We start from the raw sequence: 19814 nt of genomic DNA on the forward strand, positions 1-19814 counted from the left end.
TTTAATGCTGATGTTTTAGTGGAATAAGGATGATGATTTTATGGATTTTAAATCGATCATTGCAATATGGGGGGTTTTTTTATTGTAAGTCTGCATGAATTGCAGATACATATATCTTGTTATCCACCCTGAGCCTACAATGTTGGGAGGGTGGACTATAAGCAGGGGTCATTTCACAGAAAAAGAGGTGCGGGAGCTCATTAGCATAACTTATTTGCATATACCACACCCCCTGACATCACCGGAAGTGTGTCAGAAGGCAGCACCCACCACTCAGGCTCCACTGGACTATTTTGGATTGCTAGCTATTGGGGGGGGGAATGTGCAGATCTGCCCTCACAGAGGAGGGAGAGCTTGTACCTGAATAAAACTTGGTCTTAAAGGTGCCGCTGGACTGTTTTGGACTGGGGGGTTGGGGGGGGGGTATGCAACTTACCTGGCTGCTTCTTGGTCTTACTGAGGGCTGCTGGGAGCAGGGGGCGTGGCTTGTTGCATGTGCCCGCCCCCTGGGCTCTTTACTGCCGGAGCTCTGCTCCTGTGTGCTCCTGCAGGAAATGACCCCTGGCTAGAAGTTTAACTAAATTAATGAAATAAATATGCCTTGACCTGAATGCACTAGATCTCGTCAGATCTCAGAAGCTAAGCAGGTTAGGTCTTGGTTGGTACTTGGATGGGAGACCGCTGAGGAAGTCCAGTGTTGCTACGCAGAGGCAGGCAGTGGCCAACCAACTTTGGACATCTCTTGCCTTGAAAACCCTACAAGGTTGCCATAAGTTGGGTGTAACTTGACAGCACTTTACACCTATGTGTGTATGAATATTATGCCTGAAGCCTATGAAATTATGGGAGATGGAAAATAAAGGTGTACAGGGTTTCTTTCCTTTACTCTGTATAATCATATCTAGTAGTTCTTTTGGGTGACGTTTGAGTCTCTGAACCTTAATTTGAAATTTAACCCTCAGAGTGCCATAGAACCATTGGGGTTGGATCACCGAGGTCCGCAGAAGGCATTACAAACAGGTTCAGGGGTGCTGGTAAAATGAGGTTTGGAATCAGAGGTTTCAGTGAGGTTTATGTGTTGAACAAACACATGAATGACAAATTGATAGGTTGTTTTGGTATGTATTTTGGAAATTTTGGTTAGACTCTGATTGTGTTTTGTCATAATCTTTTTCAGGCAGACAAAAGGATTGTCTGAATATTTTTATTGATTTTATTGAGTTTTATCCCACCCTCCCGGCCTAGACTGGCTCAGTTTTCCGTTTTCAAAATACTGTTTCGGGTTTCTGAGTCACTCTGTACTAAAAAAAAAACCCCTGTGTGTCCATTAAAAGACAAGACAAGCTTACATTGTATAATTCACTGGAGCCAAGAAGGTATTTTGTATCTTTAAATGTATCCTGTAATAGAAGAACCTTAAATTAACCAGAGTGGCAGAAACATATTATTACAAGGGTAGGTGCTAAATACCTTCATTTCTCTTTATGCTGTTTTTCTGATCTTCTGCAAATTGAGGTCAAATGTTTTCAGTTAAGAAACGTTTCCAAAACTCTCTTTGCTGTTAAAGGCCTAAACCACTTACCATCATAATACGTATTCATTAGAAGTGGATTTGTGTGTAATGTTGGCTAATACTGTTTTTACCATTTCCTGAATAATTATGTAGGAGGCATTATCAAAACTCAACGTGATTATTATTATAATGTGGCTTCCATCATTAGTTTTGGAACTGAGTTGCATTCCGCAAGCCTCCTACTCGTGGAAAGTCCAACTAAGTTGAGGAGAGTCGCTCGGGGACAAAGAGTTCCAGAAATGCAGGGTGCTCAAGCACAAGCACGGCTAGCAGTTGAACGGCTTGCCGGGTACATGATGATTTGGTTTGGTTTGGTGCAGAGCGTTTGTCTGTTTCTTATACCTAGCCCCTTGGATTCCTGACTAGAGTTTTCAACGCTGTCTGTGGGCTGGTCCCTTTTTGGCTTTGTCTTGGCCTTAAATCAGACGCCTTCCTTGATTATTTGAGGGCAGTGCAATTTCCCCCCCAATAATTACTTCCACATGTTTGTTCACTTCATGTCTCCATAAGACCTGATATTCTTACATGGGTTTTTGCACCCGGTTTGAATTAGAGAGGATGAAGGAGCCCAGGAACGCCTTCCTCCCAGTCCAGTTTCGTCCTATCACATGGGTTGAAAAGATTTGAAAGGGCTGTTACTGTCACAGGTCTGAATAAACAGAGAAATCTTGGAGTCCTGATTTATCCAAGTGAAGCCTTTCTCTTCCCCCCCCCCCAAAAAAAAGAGGGTCCAGGCTTCTGTGTGGTGCGTTGTCTTAATATCTTTCATCTCTTTATCCACTTTTTTCCCCCATCAAGGTAAAATGTGATGGGTACATCAGGGTAGGGGCTGTGGCTTAGTGGTGCTTAGTGCTTTATTTATTTATTTATTTTATTCCATAATTCCATTATTTATTTCCCACTTACGTGGGGCTCAGGGCAGTTTACAACAACATAAAATCTAATACAATTTTAAAAACCAATTAAAACGGCAAAAATTCAATATTAAAACCTTCAGCGTAAATATTTAAACAGATGGCATGTTTAGCATCCAGATTTTCATGGGGGGAGAAGAGTGGGAGGGTGCCGGACAGATGTAAAGGAACCGTCGTTGGCCTCAACCAAAGGCCTGGCGGAACATCTCTGCCTTGCAAGCCCTGCGGAAGTTTAATAGATCAGGCAGGGCACGGATGGCTGAGAAGGCCCTGGCCCTAGTTAGGGTTGCCAAGTCACATTTTCTTACCGGCAGGGGAGCCTCGCCGGGCTCCGGGAGCCGTTCTTCGATGTGACGCGCGATGTCGATCACGTTGAAGGTGTGGCCCTGATCGTCGGAGGGAAAACCATAGAGTTTTCCCTCCGACGATCGGGGCCATGCCCCCAACATGATTGATGTGGTTGCATCACCACTGGTGACACAGCCACGCTGCGCTCAGGGGGCGGAGGTCCCCCCGAGGCCCGATTCCGCAGCGGCAGAAATCGGGCCTCCGAAGCGGGGGTTTACCCGCCACCCGCCCCCACTTGGCAGCCCTAGCCCTAGTCGAGGCCAGCCGGATATCTTTGGGGCCGGGAATCATCGGGAGATTCTTATCTGCTGATCTCAATGTCCTTCGGGGGACATATCGGGAGAGGAGATCCCGAAGGTACATAGGTCCCTGACCGTTAAGGGCTTTAAAGGTGAGCACCAAAACCTTGAATCTGATCCGGTGCTTCACTGGCAACCAGTGCAGAAGGTCCCGGGTTCAATTCCCAGTATCTCCAGCTAAATGGACCTAGTGGCAGGTGACATGAATGACTTCAGTCTGAGACCCTGGATAGCCACTGACAGTCAGATTAGACAGTACTTACCTTGATGGACCAGTGGTAGAGCATCTGCTTGGCATGCACAGGGTCCCAGATCCAATCCCCAGCAACTCCACTTAAAAGGATCAGATAGTAGGTCATGTGAAAGACCTTTACCTGAGATCCTAGAGAGCCACTGCCGGTCAGAGTAGTCAACACTGAACCTGGCATGCAGCCAGTGCTAAATTCAATCCCTGGTATCTCCAGTTGAAAAGATCGGGCAGTCGGTGATGTGAAAGACCTTCACCTGAGACCCTGGAGAGCCGCTGCATTCTTTTTTTTCGTTGTTTGGAAAATGTAAAAAAAAATCTTAAAAAAAAAAAAAAAAAAAAAGAATAGACAATACTGTGATGGACCAGTGGTCGGAGTCATGTGTTTATTTCCAAAAATAATAATCACACACACAGGAGCCCAGTTCAGATTGGAATCTCCACGGCTGGGGGGCAGATCCCAGGGACTCTTTTCTGGCCTGAGTTGACCCTGGGAAGCCACTAGTTGGCTTGCGGGGAAATCAGATGATAAAAAAATGAAATTGTTCAATTTGTTTCGGCGCTCTATTGAATTTTTATATTATGCAACAGTATAAGCCTCCATAGGGAGCCCCTCCCCTTTTTGCAATACACAACTTCTGTATTGCTTTCTTTGAACTGAAGCTCGTGCAGTTTTCTCTCACTTGTCTGCTACGCTCTTTGCATCATTCCGTTTCCGATCGTACCATGCAGAGCTCACGTAGCTCATCTAATTTTTATTACTGAAGGGCAGCAGACTCCAAATCTTTTACCGAAGTTGAAACCCGGCTAAAATTATATGTGGGCTGCATAAGAACACCGGTTGTTCCTTCACGCCCTAAGCTGGTGTAGGCCATAACTGCAGAGACGGCGAGACGCTGTCTGGATGAAGTTATGGGTCGGCGATGAGTGCTTTGTGAAATAGTATCTTTTTGAAAGGAACAAAAGCAGCTACGTTTTTGAATTTGAATCCGGTCAGCTGTAAGTTGCTAGGAAAAGTTGAACACGGCAGGAAAAGAACACATGTGTGAAGCTGCCTTCTACTGAATCAGACCACTGGTCCCTTGAGGTCAGTATTGTCTACTCAGACTGGCAGCAGCTCTCCGGGGTCTCAGGCAAAGGTCTTTCCCATCACCTGCTGCCTGGTCCTTTTAAACTGGAGATGCCGGGGATTGAACCTGGGACCTTCTGCATGCCAAGAAGACGCTCTGCCACTGAGCCACGGCTCTTCCCCAACATGAGCTGCATTGACTCCGTCGAGGAAGCCACGGCCCTCAGTTTCCAAGAGCTGAGCAAGGCTGTTAATGATAGGATGTTTCAAAGGTCATTAATTCATAGGGCCACCAGAAGTTGAAGGTAACTGCCAGAGGAGGTAACTGGAAATAACACAGAGAGAGAGTCGTAAATACCAGACCAAACTCTGATCACAAATGCCAGCTTTCCTGCAGGGACAACTGGATGTCTCCCTCTGCCTGTGGACACATTTAAGAGTTCATGGGTTGGATCTCATAGAATCACAGAGTTGGAAGGGACCTCCAGGGCCATCTAGTCCAACCCCGTGCACAACGCAGGGAATTCACAAATACCTCCCCCCACACACACCCCACTGACCCCTGCTCCATGTCTAGAAGATGACAAAAAACCTGACCAAACTGGCCTGGAGGAAAATGGCTTCCTGACCCCAAAGTGGCGACCAGCATTTTCCTGTGTGTGTAAGAAAGGGCCACAAGAACTAAGCACTGAAGCACTGAGGTCTTCTAATGTCCTGGCCCCACTGGTGGACCTCCTGATGGCACCTGGTATTTCTGGCCACTGTGTGATACAGAGTGTTGGGCTGGATGGGCCTTTGGCCTGATCCAACATTGGCATCTCTTATGTTCTTATGTAACCCTCCCTGCCCTCCCTCTCATGATCTGCCTAAATTCACAGAATCAGCATTGCTGTCCGATGGCCATCTAGCCTCTGCTTAAAAACCTCGAAAAGAGAGCCCACCACTTCCCCAGGAAGCCTGTTCCACTGCGGAACCGCTCTCACTCTTCATGTTTAACCGAAAACTCTTTTGATTTAATTTGAACCTGCTGGTTCTGGTTTTACCTTCTGGGGCATCAGAGAACAACATGCCATCCTCTATATGACAGCCCTTCAAATACTTGAAGAGGACTATCATATCACCCCTCAGTCATCACCTCTCAGTCGTCTCCTCTCCAAGCGAAACGTACCCAGCTTGTTCAACCTTTCATTATAGGACTCGGTCTCCAGACCACTCACCATCTTCATTACCCTCTTCTGGATATGTTCCAGCTTTTCTGTATCCTTCTTAAATTGTGGTGTCCAAAACCGAACTGAACTCTAAGTGAGGTCTAGCCAGAGTAGTGTCCCCTTTGGGCTTCTGTATGCGGGCAGGACACATGCTGGAAGCCCTCTAAAGCTTCTAACAGACCAGAAAGCCTCAGCTAGAATTTGGTCCTTAGAACAGAGAAATTGATGGTAGTGTAATTTTAAGGAATACATCTTTTAAATGTTATGCTTGCTTGATTCTAGCTCTCTGTTTATTATCCTTCCCTCATCCCCACTGTGATGGGCATAGTATTATTGACCACTGAGGAAGGCCCAAGAGGCCAAAACACATAGAGTCCTATTGGTCATTTGATATATGCATCAGCTATGTATGTGAAACCATCAGTTCTGTATGTAAAATGTCTAAAGCTCGTTTCAAGCTCATGTTGATGTTCTATGAAGTCTGATCTTCAGACCGCTTGTTTTCAATCTTTTAAAACTTGCTATTGTGTACACCACAAATAAAAATATATTTCCGATAATATTTTTTGATAATATTTAAGTTCGCTTGACCCTTCAAACAGTGCTGGTACGTTTGGGGCTGAGTTTATTTCCCCCCTGTTTTTTGTCCTCTGATGAGCAGACCTTGTGCCATGTAGTCTGGCTCTTGGGAAAGGGCAGGCTGGTGTGGGTGGTATCCTGTGTATGTGTGAAAGGATCCAACCCCGTGACCAGACGGCAGAAGCCTGTTTATACCCACAGGTATTAAAGAGAGTTCAGACCACACTCTGAAGCCTTGACTAGCTTAAATTTATGTGCCTCAGCCAGGTTTCTCCTTTGTATACCTGGAGGCGTGTGCTGTTGGTCTGTTCTTAGAGACCAGCCTGTAAATAAATAAATAAATAGCCTGTGTATATAAAAACCCTGCCTCAGTGATCTCTGTATTCTGCTGTGCACACCACAAATTTACCTCACGGCAGCAAAGCGTGAACACTTGTTACCCTAAGAACATCTTGTATCTGAGGGGAATATAAGAGAACATAAGGGAAGCCATGTTGGATCAGGCCAGTGGCCGACCTAGTCCAACACAGTGTGTCACACAGTGGCCCAAACCCAGGTGCCATCAGGAAGTCCACCAGTGGAGCCAGAACTCCAGAAGCCCTCCCACTGTTGCCCCCCAAGCACCAAGAATACACAGCATCACTGCCCCAGACAGAGTATCCCATCAATACCTTGTGGCTAATAGCCACTGATGGACTTCTGCTCCATATATTTATCGAGTCCCTTCTTGAAGCTCTCTGTGCTTGTAGCTGCCACCAATGTTCCCTCTAAGCTGTGGAGTCTTGTGAGCAAAAATTCTACTTTGGAAGCTGCTGGCATTAAAGTTGTGAGCAAGCGATTTGGCTACTACATAAATTAGTTTGCTCTGGAGCTGTTCTTCGTGAGCTAAGACAAAAATGTGTGAGCCAGAGGCTAAAAAACTGTGAGCTAGCTCACACTAACTCAGCTTAGAGGGAAAACTGGCTGCCACCACTCCCTGCAGCTGTGAATTCCACTGGAAGACTTATACTTTAAGACAAATCTGGTTCCTCACAATCATAGGAAGCTGTGCGAGTCCCCTCAGTGGGCAGAAAGTGCCTGTCACGCCCACGTTGTGATTTTTAAAACTCAGTTATGCCCAGACGTGATAGGTAACAACTTCTGCTTATGCAGTCTTGATGTGTGAAGTGTCTGCTGTGCTTCTGCCAGTAACTGAGGGACTTGAGGGAGTCTACTCAGCATGAGAGTTCTCTTGCGTGAAGGACTGTTTTGGGAGGACACGGTTAACGAGGTTGTATTAATCGAGCAAAATGCTTTAACCACCTGACTGTGTTTGCATATCAGCGCACACCAGTCGCAGGCGTGGGGATTTGCAAATATACGTGGTGCAAGACGGAAATTTTACGGACACAGGAAACCTGATTTTAAAAATTCATTTTATGTCAAGGAATGTATTAAAACATAGCATTGCCAGTTCTGGATCCCTCATTATTTGCTGTGGGATATGTCCCCCCACCCTTTAAGAGAATCCTTTGGGGGGGTTTTGTTCCTCTATTGCAAAGTAGCAGATCAACGGCAATCTTTTCTTTTTAAAAAAAACCTGGTGCTGTTTTTCCTTTCCCATCCCTTACCACTTTTGCTCCTTTTCTTCTCTTTCTGTATTTCCTTTACAGCGGCTCCACGTAAAGTCTGATTCTGAGCACCACATGTTTCAGAGACCCTCCTCCTTTTTCTGGTGTAGTGCGGAGGACGCATCTCCTTGTTTAGATATCTCGTCCATTACGCTCACGCCCATGAGCTCTCCCGACTCCAGGCACTCATCTGGGCTGTTAACGCCACCGCCTTCCAAAAGTGGTCTTCCCAAGGCAGTCCATGAACACAGCATTCCGAGACCTCATGTAACCCCGATGAGCACAAGCAGTTCCTTTCTATTATTAGCGTTTCAAGCCGTTCTCTCTCGCTCGTATATGAATTGTATCAGGGTGCTACATTTTGTACAGTGGTTAAAGGACAGACCAGTTGCGTTTAATATCCTTTAACAGCAAAGACTTTGAGCAATGCTAACCCTTTGTGTCATCCATTCGAGTCACCAAAGAGTTTTTACCCAAATGCTAGAGCGTCCCCCGCATGATGTGCCCGGTGTGATGACATCACTTCCGGGTGATGTCATTGCATTGGGTGTGATGGGGTTCTTCAGGAGTGGGGCTCCCCCCACCGGCCAGTTGGCTGGCAGTGGATTGGGGGGCCTGAAAGAAGGGGAACCCCCCGCCCCCATCAGGGGGGGGTTTGGCAACCCTAGAACAATTCTGTTAGAGGAAATGGTTGCTTTGGAGGGTAGGCTGTATGGCATTATACACTGTTGAGCTTTCCCCAAATCCCACTCTCCCTAGGCCCCAAATCTCCAGGAATATCCCAACCTAGAGCTGGCAACCCTATCTAATGCTGTATGTTCCCAACATTTCAAGCATTCTGTTGGCAACCTTGTGCTAGATTACTTGTGTGGGCTGGACACGCTGGCAGTTTAAGTAAGAGTTTTGCACCTAAATCACTCTAAGAGGGGGAAAGTCTGATAGGAATCAAGGCTACTTACTCCAGAGTACATCCATTTAATATCTCAGCTGGTAGATGATAGTAACAGCATTGCTTATACCACTTTGCAAAATAGATACTATTAAAAGAAAAACAGATCCCTGCCTTTAGGTTAATAATCTAAAAGTGAAAGTCTCTGAATTCTGATTGGACACATACATTTTCCCAGGGTTATTGTTTGGGGGGGTTGATGCCGATACTCACCAGTACTTTTCCAAGTCCTAAGGGGAAAATTGGTAAGAATCAGTGCAATCTAATATATGAGTATTAGATTATTTTTTTTTAAGTGCTTTCTTTTTTATTGAGGAAGAGAGTAAGAATATGGAAGGTGTGGGAGATCAGTAGGAGGAATGGAGTGTTTAATTTGCGTGATTGCAGTTCATTTTAACTCTGTGCAAAATGAAGGATGCCCGTTGCTTATTTCAAAGATTCGTTGTAGCGTGCTTCCTGACAGTTTTAAAAAAAAATGGGCTGATACAACTTTTTTTCCCTTCCGTTTGCGATTAAAAGTTGGCTGTTCTTGGCAAACGTTGTGGCTTTGTGCATGGGGATAACGCAATAAAAATGCTTCTCGTGGTCATTCGGGTATTGCTAGCTTGCATTTATTTGAAAATGGAAGATCTCCTTGAAAACCGATTCTAATTCCTTCATGTCCTTAAAATTTTTTATTTACTTATTTACTTAAAACATTTATTAGCCCACCTTTCTTCCTTCTGGAGATCAAAGCGATTTACAGTATAAATAAAATACATAAAGTAAATTACATAGTGATGCATGAAACCAAAATTTAAAAACACAACTTAGAACTGCTTTTGGTTGAGGCAGTGGATGCCCCCCCCCCAGCTTCTCTGACCATAGTTTTCTTGGCCCAGCTTTTTCCGGCCAAATTGTCCACCAGTGGCCTGACTCTGACTGGTCATCTGACTACCTCTACAGTTACATGGCATTTTGTGATATCTGCCAGTTTGGAGATTCAGTTTGGTGTAGTGGTTAAGTGCGCGGACTCTAATCTGGGAGAACCGGGTTTGATTCCCCTCTCCTCCACTGGCACCTGCTGGATGACCTTGGACAAGTCATAGTTCTGACAAGAGCTGTTCTTGAAAAAGAGCAGTTTCTGTCAGAGCTCTCTCAGCTCCACCTGCCTCACAGGGTGTCTGTTGTGGGGAGGGGAAGGGAGAGGAGTTTGTAAGCCGCTCTGAGACACCTTTGGGTAGTGAAGGGCAGGGTATAAATCCAATCTCTTCTTCTTCTTTTACCTCACAAGGGTGTCTGTTGTGAGGAGAGGAAGAGAAAGGAGTTTGTAAGCCGCTCTGAGACACCTTTGGGTACTGAAGGGTGGGGTATAAATCCAATCTCTTCTTCTTTTACCTCACAAGGGTGTCTGTTGTGAGGAAAGGAAGAGAAAGGAGTTTGTAAGCCGCTCTGAGACACCTTTGGGCAGTGAAGGGCGGGGTATAAATCCAATCTCTTCTTCTTTTACCTCACAAGGGTGTCTGTTGTGGGGAGGGGAAGGGAAAGGAGTTTGTAAGCCGTTCTCAGACACCTTTGGGTAGTGAAAAGCGGGATATATATCCAATCTCTTCTTCTTCTTATGTGTAAATTGTTATTTTAATACTGTTTTAGTTGTATTATTTAACTGTTGTACACTGCCCTGAGCCCATTTGGGGAGGGCGGTATATAAATCTAATAAAATCAATAAATAAATAATTTAATCAATTGCAGTCCTATTTAAAAAAAAAATCTTCACCTACCTCCTTAAGATGAACAGTGAGGGGGCCAAATGCACCTCCCTGGGGAGGTTGTTTCATAGTTGTGGGGCTGCCACTGAAAAGGCCCTCTCTGTGTACCCAACAAACGAGCTTCTTTGGTGAGGGACCCATCCCTGTGATGCTAATTCCCGGACAGAAGCATATCCGTAATGGAGGCATCATTAACGTATGCACATCATATATGTGGTTGTATAGATTTCACAGTGTTTGGAGTGTGTTCCTATGGTGGGTCGTGGTAAACTTAGTTAGAGTTGCTTGGTGCAAAGCACAGACTTCTGTAAAATGTGAACGCCATGAAGATGCTGTAAACTTTAGCTGAGGTGTATTCCAGGGCTCTTTTTGTAGCAGGAATACCTTTGCATATTAGGCGACACACCCCTAATCTAGCCAATCCTCCCAGAGCTCTTCTTACAGGGGCTACTGTAAACTCTTGGAGGACTGGCTACATTAGGGGTGTGTCGCCTAATATGCAAAGGAGTTCCTGCTACAAAAAGACCCTGTGAGCAAGGAGGAAGCCTCTTCTGTGAAAATATGGCACCGATGTCTCCTTTTTGCATTGGTCAGTATAGGTCCTGTGCATTCAGATTGACCAAACTGGAGATTTCTTTGCAAGCCAGTTCAGATTTTCGAAGTTTTCCTAAATATGTTTGCCGCAATGTTAGTAAAATAACGTTATGTCTTAATTTCCTGAGGAGGGGGCAAATTTTTCCTTGCTTAGCTTTTCTGCCGGCTATCGGTTGACCCCTTGTAGATCTTTATATTGTGTTTAGAATGCTGTTGCTTAAAGAATAAAGATAAAATGAGCATCAGATAGGACTGTTAATCTTACTCAAAGGGAACGTAACAGCGAATGTTATTTTGCTGAGCAAACGAAAATTCGTGGCTTGATTTAATGCAGAGAACTTTGTGGCGCTAAGTGAAAATTATATTTTGGACTGAATATAATATTCATTGACATTAACTTGCTGATATCCAAATGACTCCTTTATCACAGAAAGACTTACCGGTTTTTGAACAACTGCTGTCAGAGTCTTCATCCTATTATACAGGATGGACTTAAAATGAAATCCAAGTTCCGTCTCTTAATTTCAGGCACCAGTTTTGATTTATAACCTGCGGCCCTGTTAAATGGATCTTTGGCATTTTATCTCTCCTTTCAGAACCGTTCATATATATATATTTTTATATATATATATATATATATATGTATATATTTTCTCACTCCTCTGTGTTGAAAGCCATTTATTTCTGGGTATGCCCGCCGTGATTAAAATGTGCAATGTGACGATCCAGGTTGCGTCTACGCAGGTTTCAGCATGCCTCGCAAAACCTCGGGCTGCAAGGGCCGCTCTTTCTCCATTGGAGCTCTTTGTCGTTGCATGCCACTGTGCTTGGATGCTGTCGCTGTTATCTTCTGCATGCATGCAAAAAAAAAAAAAAAATCTAAATATTGTGATTTTGCCCTATGAATTATTGCCCTAATGTTTATTGTCCTTATTGTAGGCAGGCAGTGTGACACCTAAATCACCCTCCACTGACATCTTTGATATGGTCCCCTTTTCTCCCATGTCCCCCCAGTCATCAACACCTACTCGCAATGGCACGCAGCCTCCGCCAGTGCCCAGTAGATCTGCAGAGATCAGTAAGTCCTGTGATGCATGACCTTCTCTTTTTTGCTTACGTTGTGGGTTTTCTTTCTTCCAAACAGCAAAAACGACTGGTTTCCATCTTTATGCCATTCCAAATGCAGCTTTGGGGGGGAGGGAACCATACAACGGACAATTGTAGGGTTCTGTCCCCCGCCCCGCCCCTTGCGGCCCATCTGATCCTTTGGTGTAGGGACCGATTCGAGTAGTAAGTAACGCCACAGAAACGAAAATGCTCTACACGATCTGATGCAGTTTTGCTTGGAATTATAACTTCTCTGTGCTAATTGCCGTGTGTTCTTTTCTTTTAAGTGTAATTGTGTGTGCCCCTCCCTCCCTTTGGCTGTTAAGGGATGTTCGTTGATCGAAACATGCTAGAGAAATGAACGTAGTGACGTAAATTGAAAGCCTTCTCTCAGGTGGTTGTTTTCTACCTGTCGTCAATGTCACTGGAGTTCTTTTCTTCCAGGCTGGCAGTCATGCCAGTCTCTTAGAGTTCCCTCTGGTTTGCTTCAGTGCAGGAGGGGGAAAGTAGGGGTTATTCCATGTTCCTGTGAGCAGTGTTCCCTCTAAGCTGAGTTAGTGGGAGCTAGCTCACAGTTTTTTAGCCTCCGGCTCACACATTTTTGTCTTAGCTCAGGAAGGATGGCTCCAAAGCAAACTGATTTATGCAGCAGCCAAATTGCTCGCTCACAACTTTAATACCCGTAGCTCACAAAGTAGATTTTTTTGCTCACAAGACTCCACAGCTTAGAGGGAACATTGCCTGTGAGCAGAGATAATGTGACTCTCTAATAACCCCAGTATTGATAATAGCTGTGTTATGCATCGAATGGTCTCTCTGAAGCATCCCAAAAGCGGTAGCAGTCAGGAGTTGCCAGGTCGTCCCAAAATATGTTAACATTTTACCACCATTTATTCAAGTGCCTGCGGTTACAATTGCCCTGCCTTGGATGACCCACGTTAGCCTGACCTTGGCAGATCTCGGAAGCTAAGCAGGGTCGGCCCTGGTTAGTATTTGGATGGGAGACCACCAATGAAGTCCTCCTGAACTGCTATGCAGAGGCAGGCAATGGCAAACCTGAATGTCTCTTTTTCACTGAAAACCCTGTCGGGGTGCCATAAGTTCACTGCAACTTGATGGTATTTTCCATCGCCACCACCACAAGGAAGATAGCAAGTGATTTGGAAATCTCAAAACATATGACTGCCCCTCTCTGGGGACAGTGATCTTGGAAGCTAAGCAGGGTTGACACAGGTTGGTATCTGGATGGAAGACCACCAGTGAAGTCCTGAGTTGCTACACAGAGGCAGGCAATGGCAAACCACCTCTGAATGTCTCTTGCTTTGAAAGGCCTATGGGGGTCACCGTAAATCAGCCGCAACTTAAGAACATAAGAACATAAGAGATGCCAATGTTGGGTCAGGCCAAAGGCCCACCCAGTCCAACACTCTGTATCACACACTGGCCAGAAATACCAGGTGCCATCAGGAGGTCCACCAGTGGGGCCAGGACATTAGAAGCCCTCCCACTGTTGACCCTCCCAAGCACCAAGATGACAGAGCATCACTTGCCCCAGAGCCCCTATCTATACCTTGTGGCTAATAGCCACTGATGGACCTCTGCTTGACCTTTCCTTCATCACCACCACTTGACCTTTCCTTCATCACCACCACCACAAGGAAGATACCAAGTGATCTGGAGATCTCAAAACTTACAGCCACCCTCTCTGGGGCAGTAATCTGGGTGGTTCCTGTTGAGGCTTCTGGAAAGTACTTAATCCTGGCCTGCCTTTGCTCCTTGTGATGCCTCATAGCCAAAGAAAACAGGGAACTCCCAATCTGGAGGCAGCCCCGAAACTTGTGTGATGGAATCTTCAAAGCAGAGTGCGCCATCTTTGTTGTAAGGGGAAATCGTTGAAAATTTTGGAACCTCCAGAGGAAATGAGCTGGAGAGTTGTGTAAGTGACTGAAGAGAAGGGAGAGAAATCTGCAATTACTGTAGGCATTCACACCCCTGACGCGATGAATCTTTGATATGCATTCAAGCCAGTTGCATAAGACTCCGATGTTTTTGTGGATGAAAGGGGTTTTAGCCGACCTAGGAAACTATGCTCTAACCATGACGGACATTGAATGCATTGGGCTTCAAAACTGGCTGGGTTCTTTTGCCGGAGATGATTCCTTGCTTTTATTTTAGTTTCCTTTCTAAGACTCATAGGCCTTCCCACAGGCCATGATGGACCGGGAGATTTTTCTTCTAGAAAGGATTTTTGCTAAGTATTTGAAATGTCAGCATGTTCCCTGTTCATTCAGGAGAAGCTTGGGAGCAGTGTTCCCTCTAAGCAGAATTAATATGAGCTAGTTTTTTGGCCTCGGGCTCACATATTTTTGTCTTAGCTCAGGAAGGATGGTTCCAGAGCAGACTAATTTATGCAGCAGCCCAATCACTTGCTCACAACTTTAATGCCAGCCGCTCATAAACTAGAATTGTTGCTCACAAGACTCCACGGCTTAGAGGTAGCATTGCTTGGGAGTGAACACATTCCACACTCAGAGCCCAGTGAACCAACACAACTGGTTTTTAAGAAGAAGAGTTGGTTTTTATACTCCACTTTTCTCTATCCTCCGGGAGTCTCAAAGTGGCTGATAATCGCCTCCCCTTCCTCTCCCCACAACAGGTACCTCGTGAGGCAGGTGGGGCTGAGAGAGTCCTGAGAGAACCGTGACTGGCCCAAGGTCACCCAGCAGGACTCATGTGTCTCAAAGTGACTGACGATCAGCTTCCCTTCCTCTCCCCACAACAGGCACCTTGTGAGGCAGGTGGGGCTGAGAGAGTCCTGAGAGAACCGTGACTGGCCCAAGGTCACCCAGCTGGGCTTATGTGGCGGAAGAGTGGGGATTCAAACCCGGTTCTCCAGATTAGAGGCCACCACTCTTAATTACTACAGCACACTGGCTCTTTAAGTGAACTCCCCCCCCCCAGAATAAGGGCTGAAAGAAGAGTCCCTTCAGAAATCTTAGTTCTGAACCATGTCCACAACATTTACAGTAGAATCAGAAACCTACAAGAACCATCTGAGACCATTCAGTAATTTTCCTGCAAAGTACCTTTATTCTGCTAGGAAAGTTAAGAAAGGCTGCAATCTTCAGAATGCTTTCCAAGCATCATTGAATAAAATTGGGCTTACTTCCAAGTAGACCTGTTTAGGATCACTCCCACAGTCCCTTAAATTAGGGCACTGAGTCCAAGCTGAGGAGTTCCAGGTTCACCTCTCTTCTCAACTGGGAGCTCACAAACCCTCCTACAGCCGAACGACCCCATCCCTGACTATCTGTAATGTGAGGGTAGTAATACTGACCTACCTTATAGGGTTGTTGTATCAACTGCTCAAAGGGGAAATCTCAGTGGCAGATCCCGCATCCGTAGGAGATCAGACAACAGGTCTCTCTGTTCACTGAATTCACATTCCCATTATAATAAGCTACAGTCGGCTCATTCTGTAGATGCAATACTGGTTACTTTTGAAAGTACCGTCTTCGCTTTAGACCAGGGATCCCCAACACAGTGCCCACTAGTGCCACGGTGCCCGCCAACACCTTCTCTGGTGCCTGCCAAGTGTTTTCAGATAGTGGGTGTGGCCAGGCGGGGCTCTTGCCCAGCATGGCTTCTGATTGGCCACTGAAGATCTGATTGGCTGTGCTGATTAAAATAACGTTGCCGTGGTGGCAACGTTTGCTTTGTCGAAGTCGCCCCTCTTCTTCACTGGACTTGGACTTTCTCGGGGGGTGACTGTAGCTCCACCTCCTGCGGCAGCCATTTTGTGACTCAGCCCGTGACCCCGTGTCAGAATTCCAAATGTGCCCGCAGGTCAGGAAAAGGTTGGGGACCCCTGGCTTTAGATACCGTGTGTCGCAAAATTCGAAAGAGCTACATCAAATTTAAACCCTACTCTTCTGAATCCAGTCCAGTCTTCTGAATTAGTCCTAACCACCTTTTGCATACTGCTTTCCAAACGCCTCTCAGGATAGCGTTGTGGTTGAGAAAGGCATACGGCAGACAGCCTGATTCAGCCTCTGGAGCATCTGCAAACAATCAGACTTATATTCCTGTTTGAGTCTGTACATTTTTACACAGTGAGTTGTATTGTGGTGGGAAATGTATGCGGGATGCAGGAGAGCATTGGGGAGCCTGAGATTATAGAGGCAATATTCTTTTTTTATTATGAGAAAAGGCACACATTTGTTCCTCGAGTAAAACGGAGAGTAATTGTAACGGAAACCTTTTCGAAGAAACACAAAACGCCAGTAAAGAAAAGAGCAACTAATGCGAAAGGAATCGGTTAAAGATTTCCCGTCGCTAGTTTCCTACGTACAGAAATTTCGGAATGCTCCCTGTGTAAATGTTGTGATTCTCTCACCGGCCTCTGTTCCGATATGGTACAGTCCACTGTTCCCTCTTAGCTGAGTTAGTGTGAGCTAGCTCACAGTTTTTTAGCCTCCGGCTCACACGTTTTTGTCTTCGTTCAGTAAAGACGGCTTTAGAGCAAACTAATTTATGTAGCCAAATCACTTGCTCATAACTTGAATGCCAGTAGATCACAAAGTAGAATTTTGGCTCACAAGACTCCACAGCTTAGAGGGAACATTGGTACAGTCCCATAAACCCTGCAGTTCCAGCACCTTTCCTCCAGACTTGCAGAATACTATCCACCGGCTCTATAACCGGATGACGATAAAATGAACCGGTGTTGGCAGCATGTCAGTCTGCTTGTACTTACTTAATATATACAAGGGGGACCAGCAATTCAAAGTAGTACAACAATAATAATAAGAAATTGCTGTAAGGTTCACAAATCACAATGAATAGACAATAACAACTTGTACAAAAATGACGCTTGATGATGTTTATAATTTCTATGTTTTCAGAACACAGGACATCAAATACGGAAGGTGAGCAATACGAACATCTCGAGTGGTTGTTCGTTTCGAGACAACTCTTTTTCAACCAAAATTCAGTTCTCTGGTTGTCTTATTGTGTTTAGCTGTGATATCAATCTTATCCAACATCCGTTTCAAAAGCACATGGGCTAACAAGTTTTAACAGCACAATTTAAAATTTGGTAGCCTTTGTGCTGTTAAAACTTGTTAGCCCATGTGCTTTTGAAACGGATGTTGGATAAGATTGATATCACAGCTAAACACAATAAGACAACCAGAGAACTGAATTTTGGTTGAAAAAGAGATGTATCGAAACGAACAACCACTCGAAATGTTCGTATCGCTCACCTTCCGTATTTGATGTCCTGTGTTCTGAAAACATAGAAATTATAAACATCATCAAGCGTCATTTTTGTACAAGTTGTTATTGTCTATTCATTGTGATTTGTGAACCTGACAGCAATTTATTATTATTATTGTTGTGTTGCTTGTACTTACTTACCTGGGGAAATGCTCCTGGACACTTCTCAAATGCCCACTTGTACAGGCTTATGGGAAGGTGTTGCATAAATGATTTCTGAGAAAGGCACGTGGAATTCATTTGTTTAGAAATAAAACCATACGCGAGCCAAGCATCATAAACCCATCAAGCAGCAAAAGAGACAGAGAGAGGAGAGAGACAGAGAGAGGAGAGGAGAGGGAGAGAGAGAGGGAGAGAGAGAATGGACACAGCACTGGACAACGGCTAGACGTTTTTTAAAAGACTTGTTGGGTGATAGTGAGATATTGAAAAAAAGGGTATTTAGCAGAGATAAGATGGTCCGGCAGTGCCAGAGTAAAATAATTCAGACTGAGAGTCCACGTGTGATTAAAATATAAAGTTTTTACTAAATTCTAGCATGGGAAGGGTAACTGGGATGAAAATAACAACAGAGCATAATAGGCTACATCCTTACTCTACAAAGACAAAACTAGAAGAGGGAGATTATGGCTGCTCTTCTTGCTCTTCAGAACACCAAACAAAGACGGGAAGAGAAGCCATAAAATGGTAATACACCTTGGCACTTTAGTCCCAATCAAATCCCTAGATCAGGGAGAAAATTCCCGGGCTTTCTACATCTAAAGAACATTGGTTACATGAGAAACATGTGACTTCCTGTGAGTAACATAAACAGACATTTAACCCCAGATATACTGAGTGTTTTCAACTTGTAATACCCAATAAGACTGCAGTAGATTTTCACTTGAAGGTAAACAAGACCCAGGTGTGCGCTTGGACAGAGTGTTCCAAAGCAGTGGAGACAATTACGGAGAGCGTCACCCAGGGGTCATTTCATAGAAAAAGAGCTAGGGGAACTCATTAGCATAACTCATTAGCATATACCACACCCCCTGACATCACCGGAAGTGTGTCATAAGACCCCACACCCCACCCCCAACAGTCCTGGCCGCCGCCAGCCTTGCAGCTCCACTGCCGAGCCCCATGAGGGGCCCGGCGGTGGACCTGCAAGGCCGGCGGGAGTACAAGGAAGCCCTGCGAAGGCCCTCCCTGGCCCCAGGCAGGCAGGGGTGGGGAGAGGCAGGGAGGAAGCAACTTACCCTCCCTCTTCTCCTGCCTCCTCCTGGCTGAATGAGGGCCGGAAGTGGGGCGGCCGGAAGCAGGGGGCGGGGCTTCGCCATGTGCCCCGCCCCCCTCTACCTCACCCAGGGGAACTGCGATCCCCCGCGATTCCCCCCCAAAATGACCTCTGGCATCACCGCACCTCTAATGGCAGGGTGGGCCTAGAGCAGAGCCTTCAGTGATTATTTAGGGGTACAAGCAAGTTCCTGTGGAAGAAGGAAGTTCCACCAATACTACCAACTTAACCCCTTGAAAACAGTATAGCTCAAGATCCAAAGGGGCTATCAGAAGTAGTGTTCCCTCTAAGCTGAGTTCGTGTGAGCTAGCTCACAATCTTTTACCCGCTCCCACTCACAGATTTTTTGTCTTAGCTCAGGAAGGAGTGGCTCCAGAGCAAACTAATTGATGCAGCAGCCAAATCGCTCGCTCACAACTTTAATGCTGGCAGCTCACAGAGTAGATTTTTTGCTCACAAGACTCCAAGGCTTAGAGGGAGCATTGGAAGCTACCCATTTTAAAGGCCTTTGTTTGAGCAGGAGTCGGCTCTGTGGGAAGAGAATACTAATCGAGCTACACCTCGCCTCTTTAACTGAGCTTTCTTTTTTTAATGTATTCACGTTATTTATAGTCACCTTTCTCACTTGGATTCAAGACGGATTACGTAGAGCGAGTCAATGCCGTCAACAGGGTGGGACGTTCGATAAGCAATGCAATAAGGTTAGGGTTGTAGAATCAAACAGAAGTCTAAAAACAGGACTGAAGCAAAGCATGAATATTGACACGTTAAATGACGCACAAATTACATAGTAGGATCCTACTTACAGGAAGCTGTATGAACATAAGAGACGCCAATGTTGGATCAGGTCAATGGCCCTTCCAGTCCAACACTCTGTGTCACACAGTGGCCAAAAATACCAGGTGCCATCAGGAGGTCCAGCAGTGGGGCCAGGACTCTAGGAGCCCTCCCACTGTTGCCCCCCCAGGCACCCAGAAGGCAGAGCATCACTTGCCCCAGACCAAGAGTCCCTGTCT

At 45.5% G+C, this 19814-nt stretch overlaps 1 protein-coding gene across 1 annotated transcript in view; it reads left to right on the forward strand.

Moving 5' to 3' along the window:
* GULP1 (GULP, engulfment adaptor PTB domain containing 1) overlaps positions 1-19814 on the forward strand; it is a gene marked incomplete at its 5' end in the record, with an annotated part of 75010 nt that overhangs the window by 41523 nt on the left and 13673 nt on the right. Inside the window, one exon of the mRNA XM_015411416.1 lies at positions 12078-12216. Coding sequence (XP_015266902.1) covers positions 12078-12216 — 139 coding nt within the window. The remainder of the gene's footprint in view (positions 1-12077; positions 12217-19814) is intronic.

This window comes from Gekko japonicus, unplaced genomic scaffold, assembly GCF_001447785.1.
Source record: "Gekko japonicus isolate JY-2015 unplaced genomic scaffold, Gekko_japonicus_V1.1 scaffold3346, whole genome shotgun sequence".
Classification (NCBI taxonomy): Eukaryota; Metazoa; Chordata; class Lepidosauria; order Squamata; family Gekkonidae; genus Gekko; species Gekko japonicus.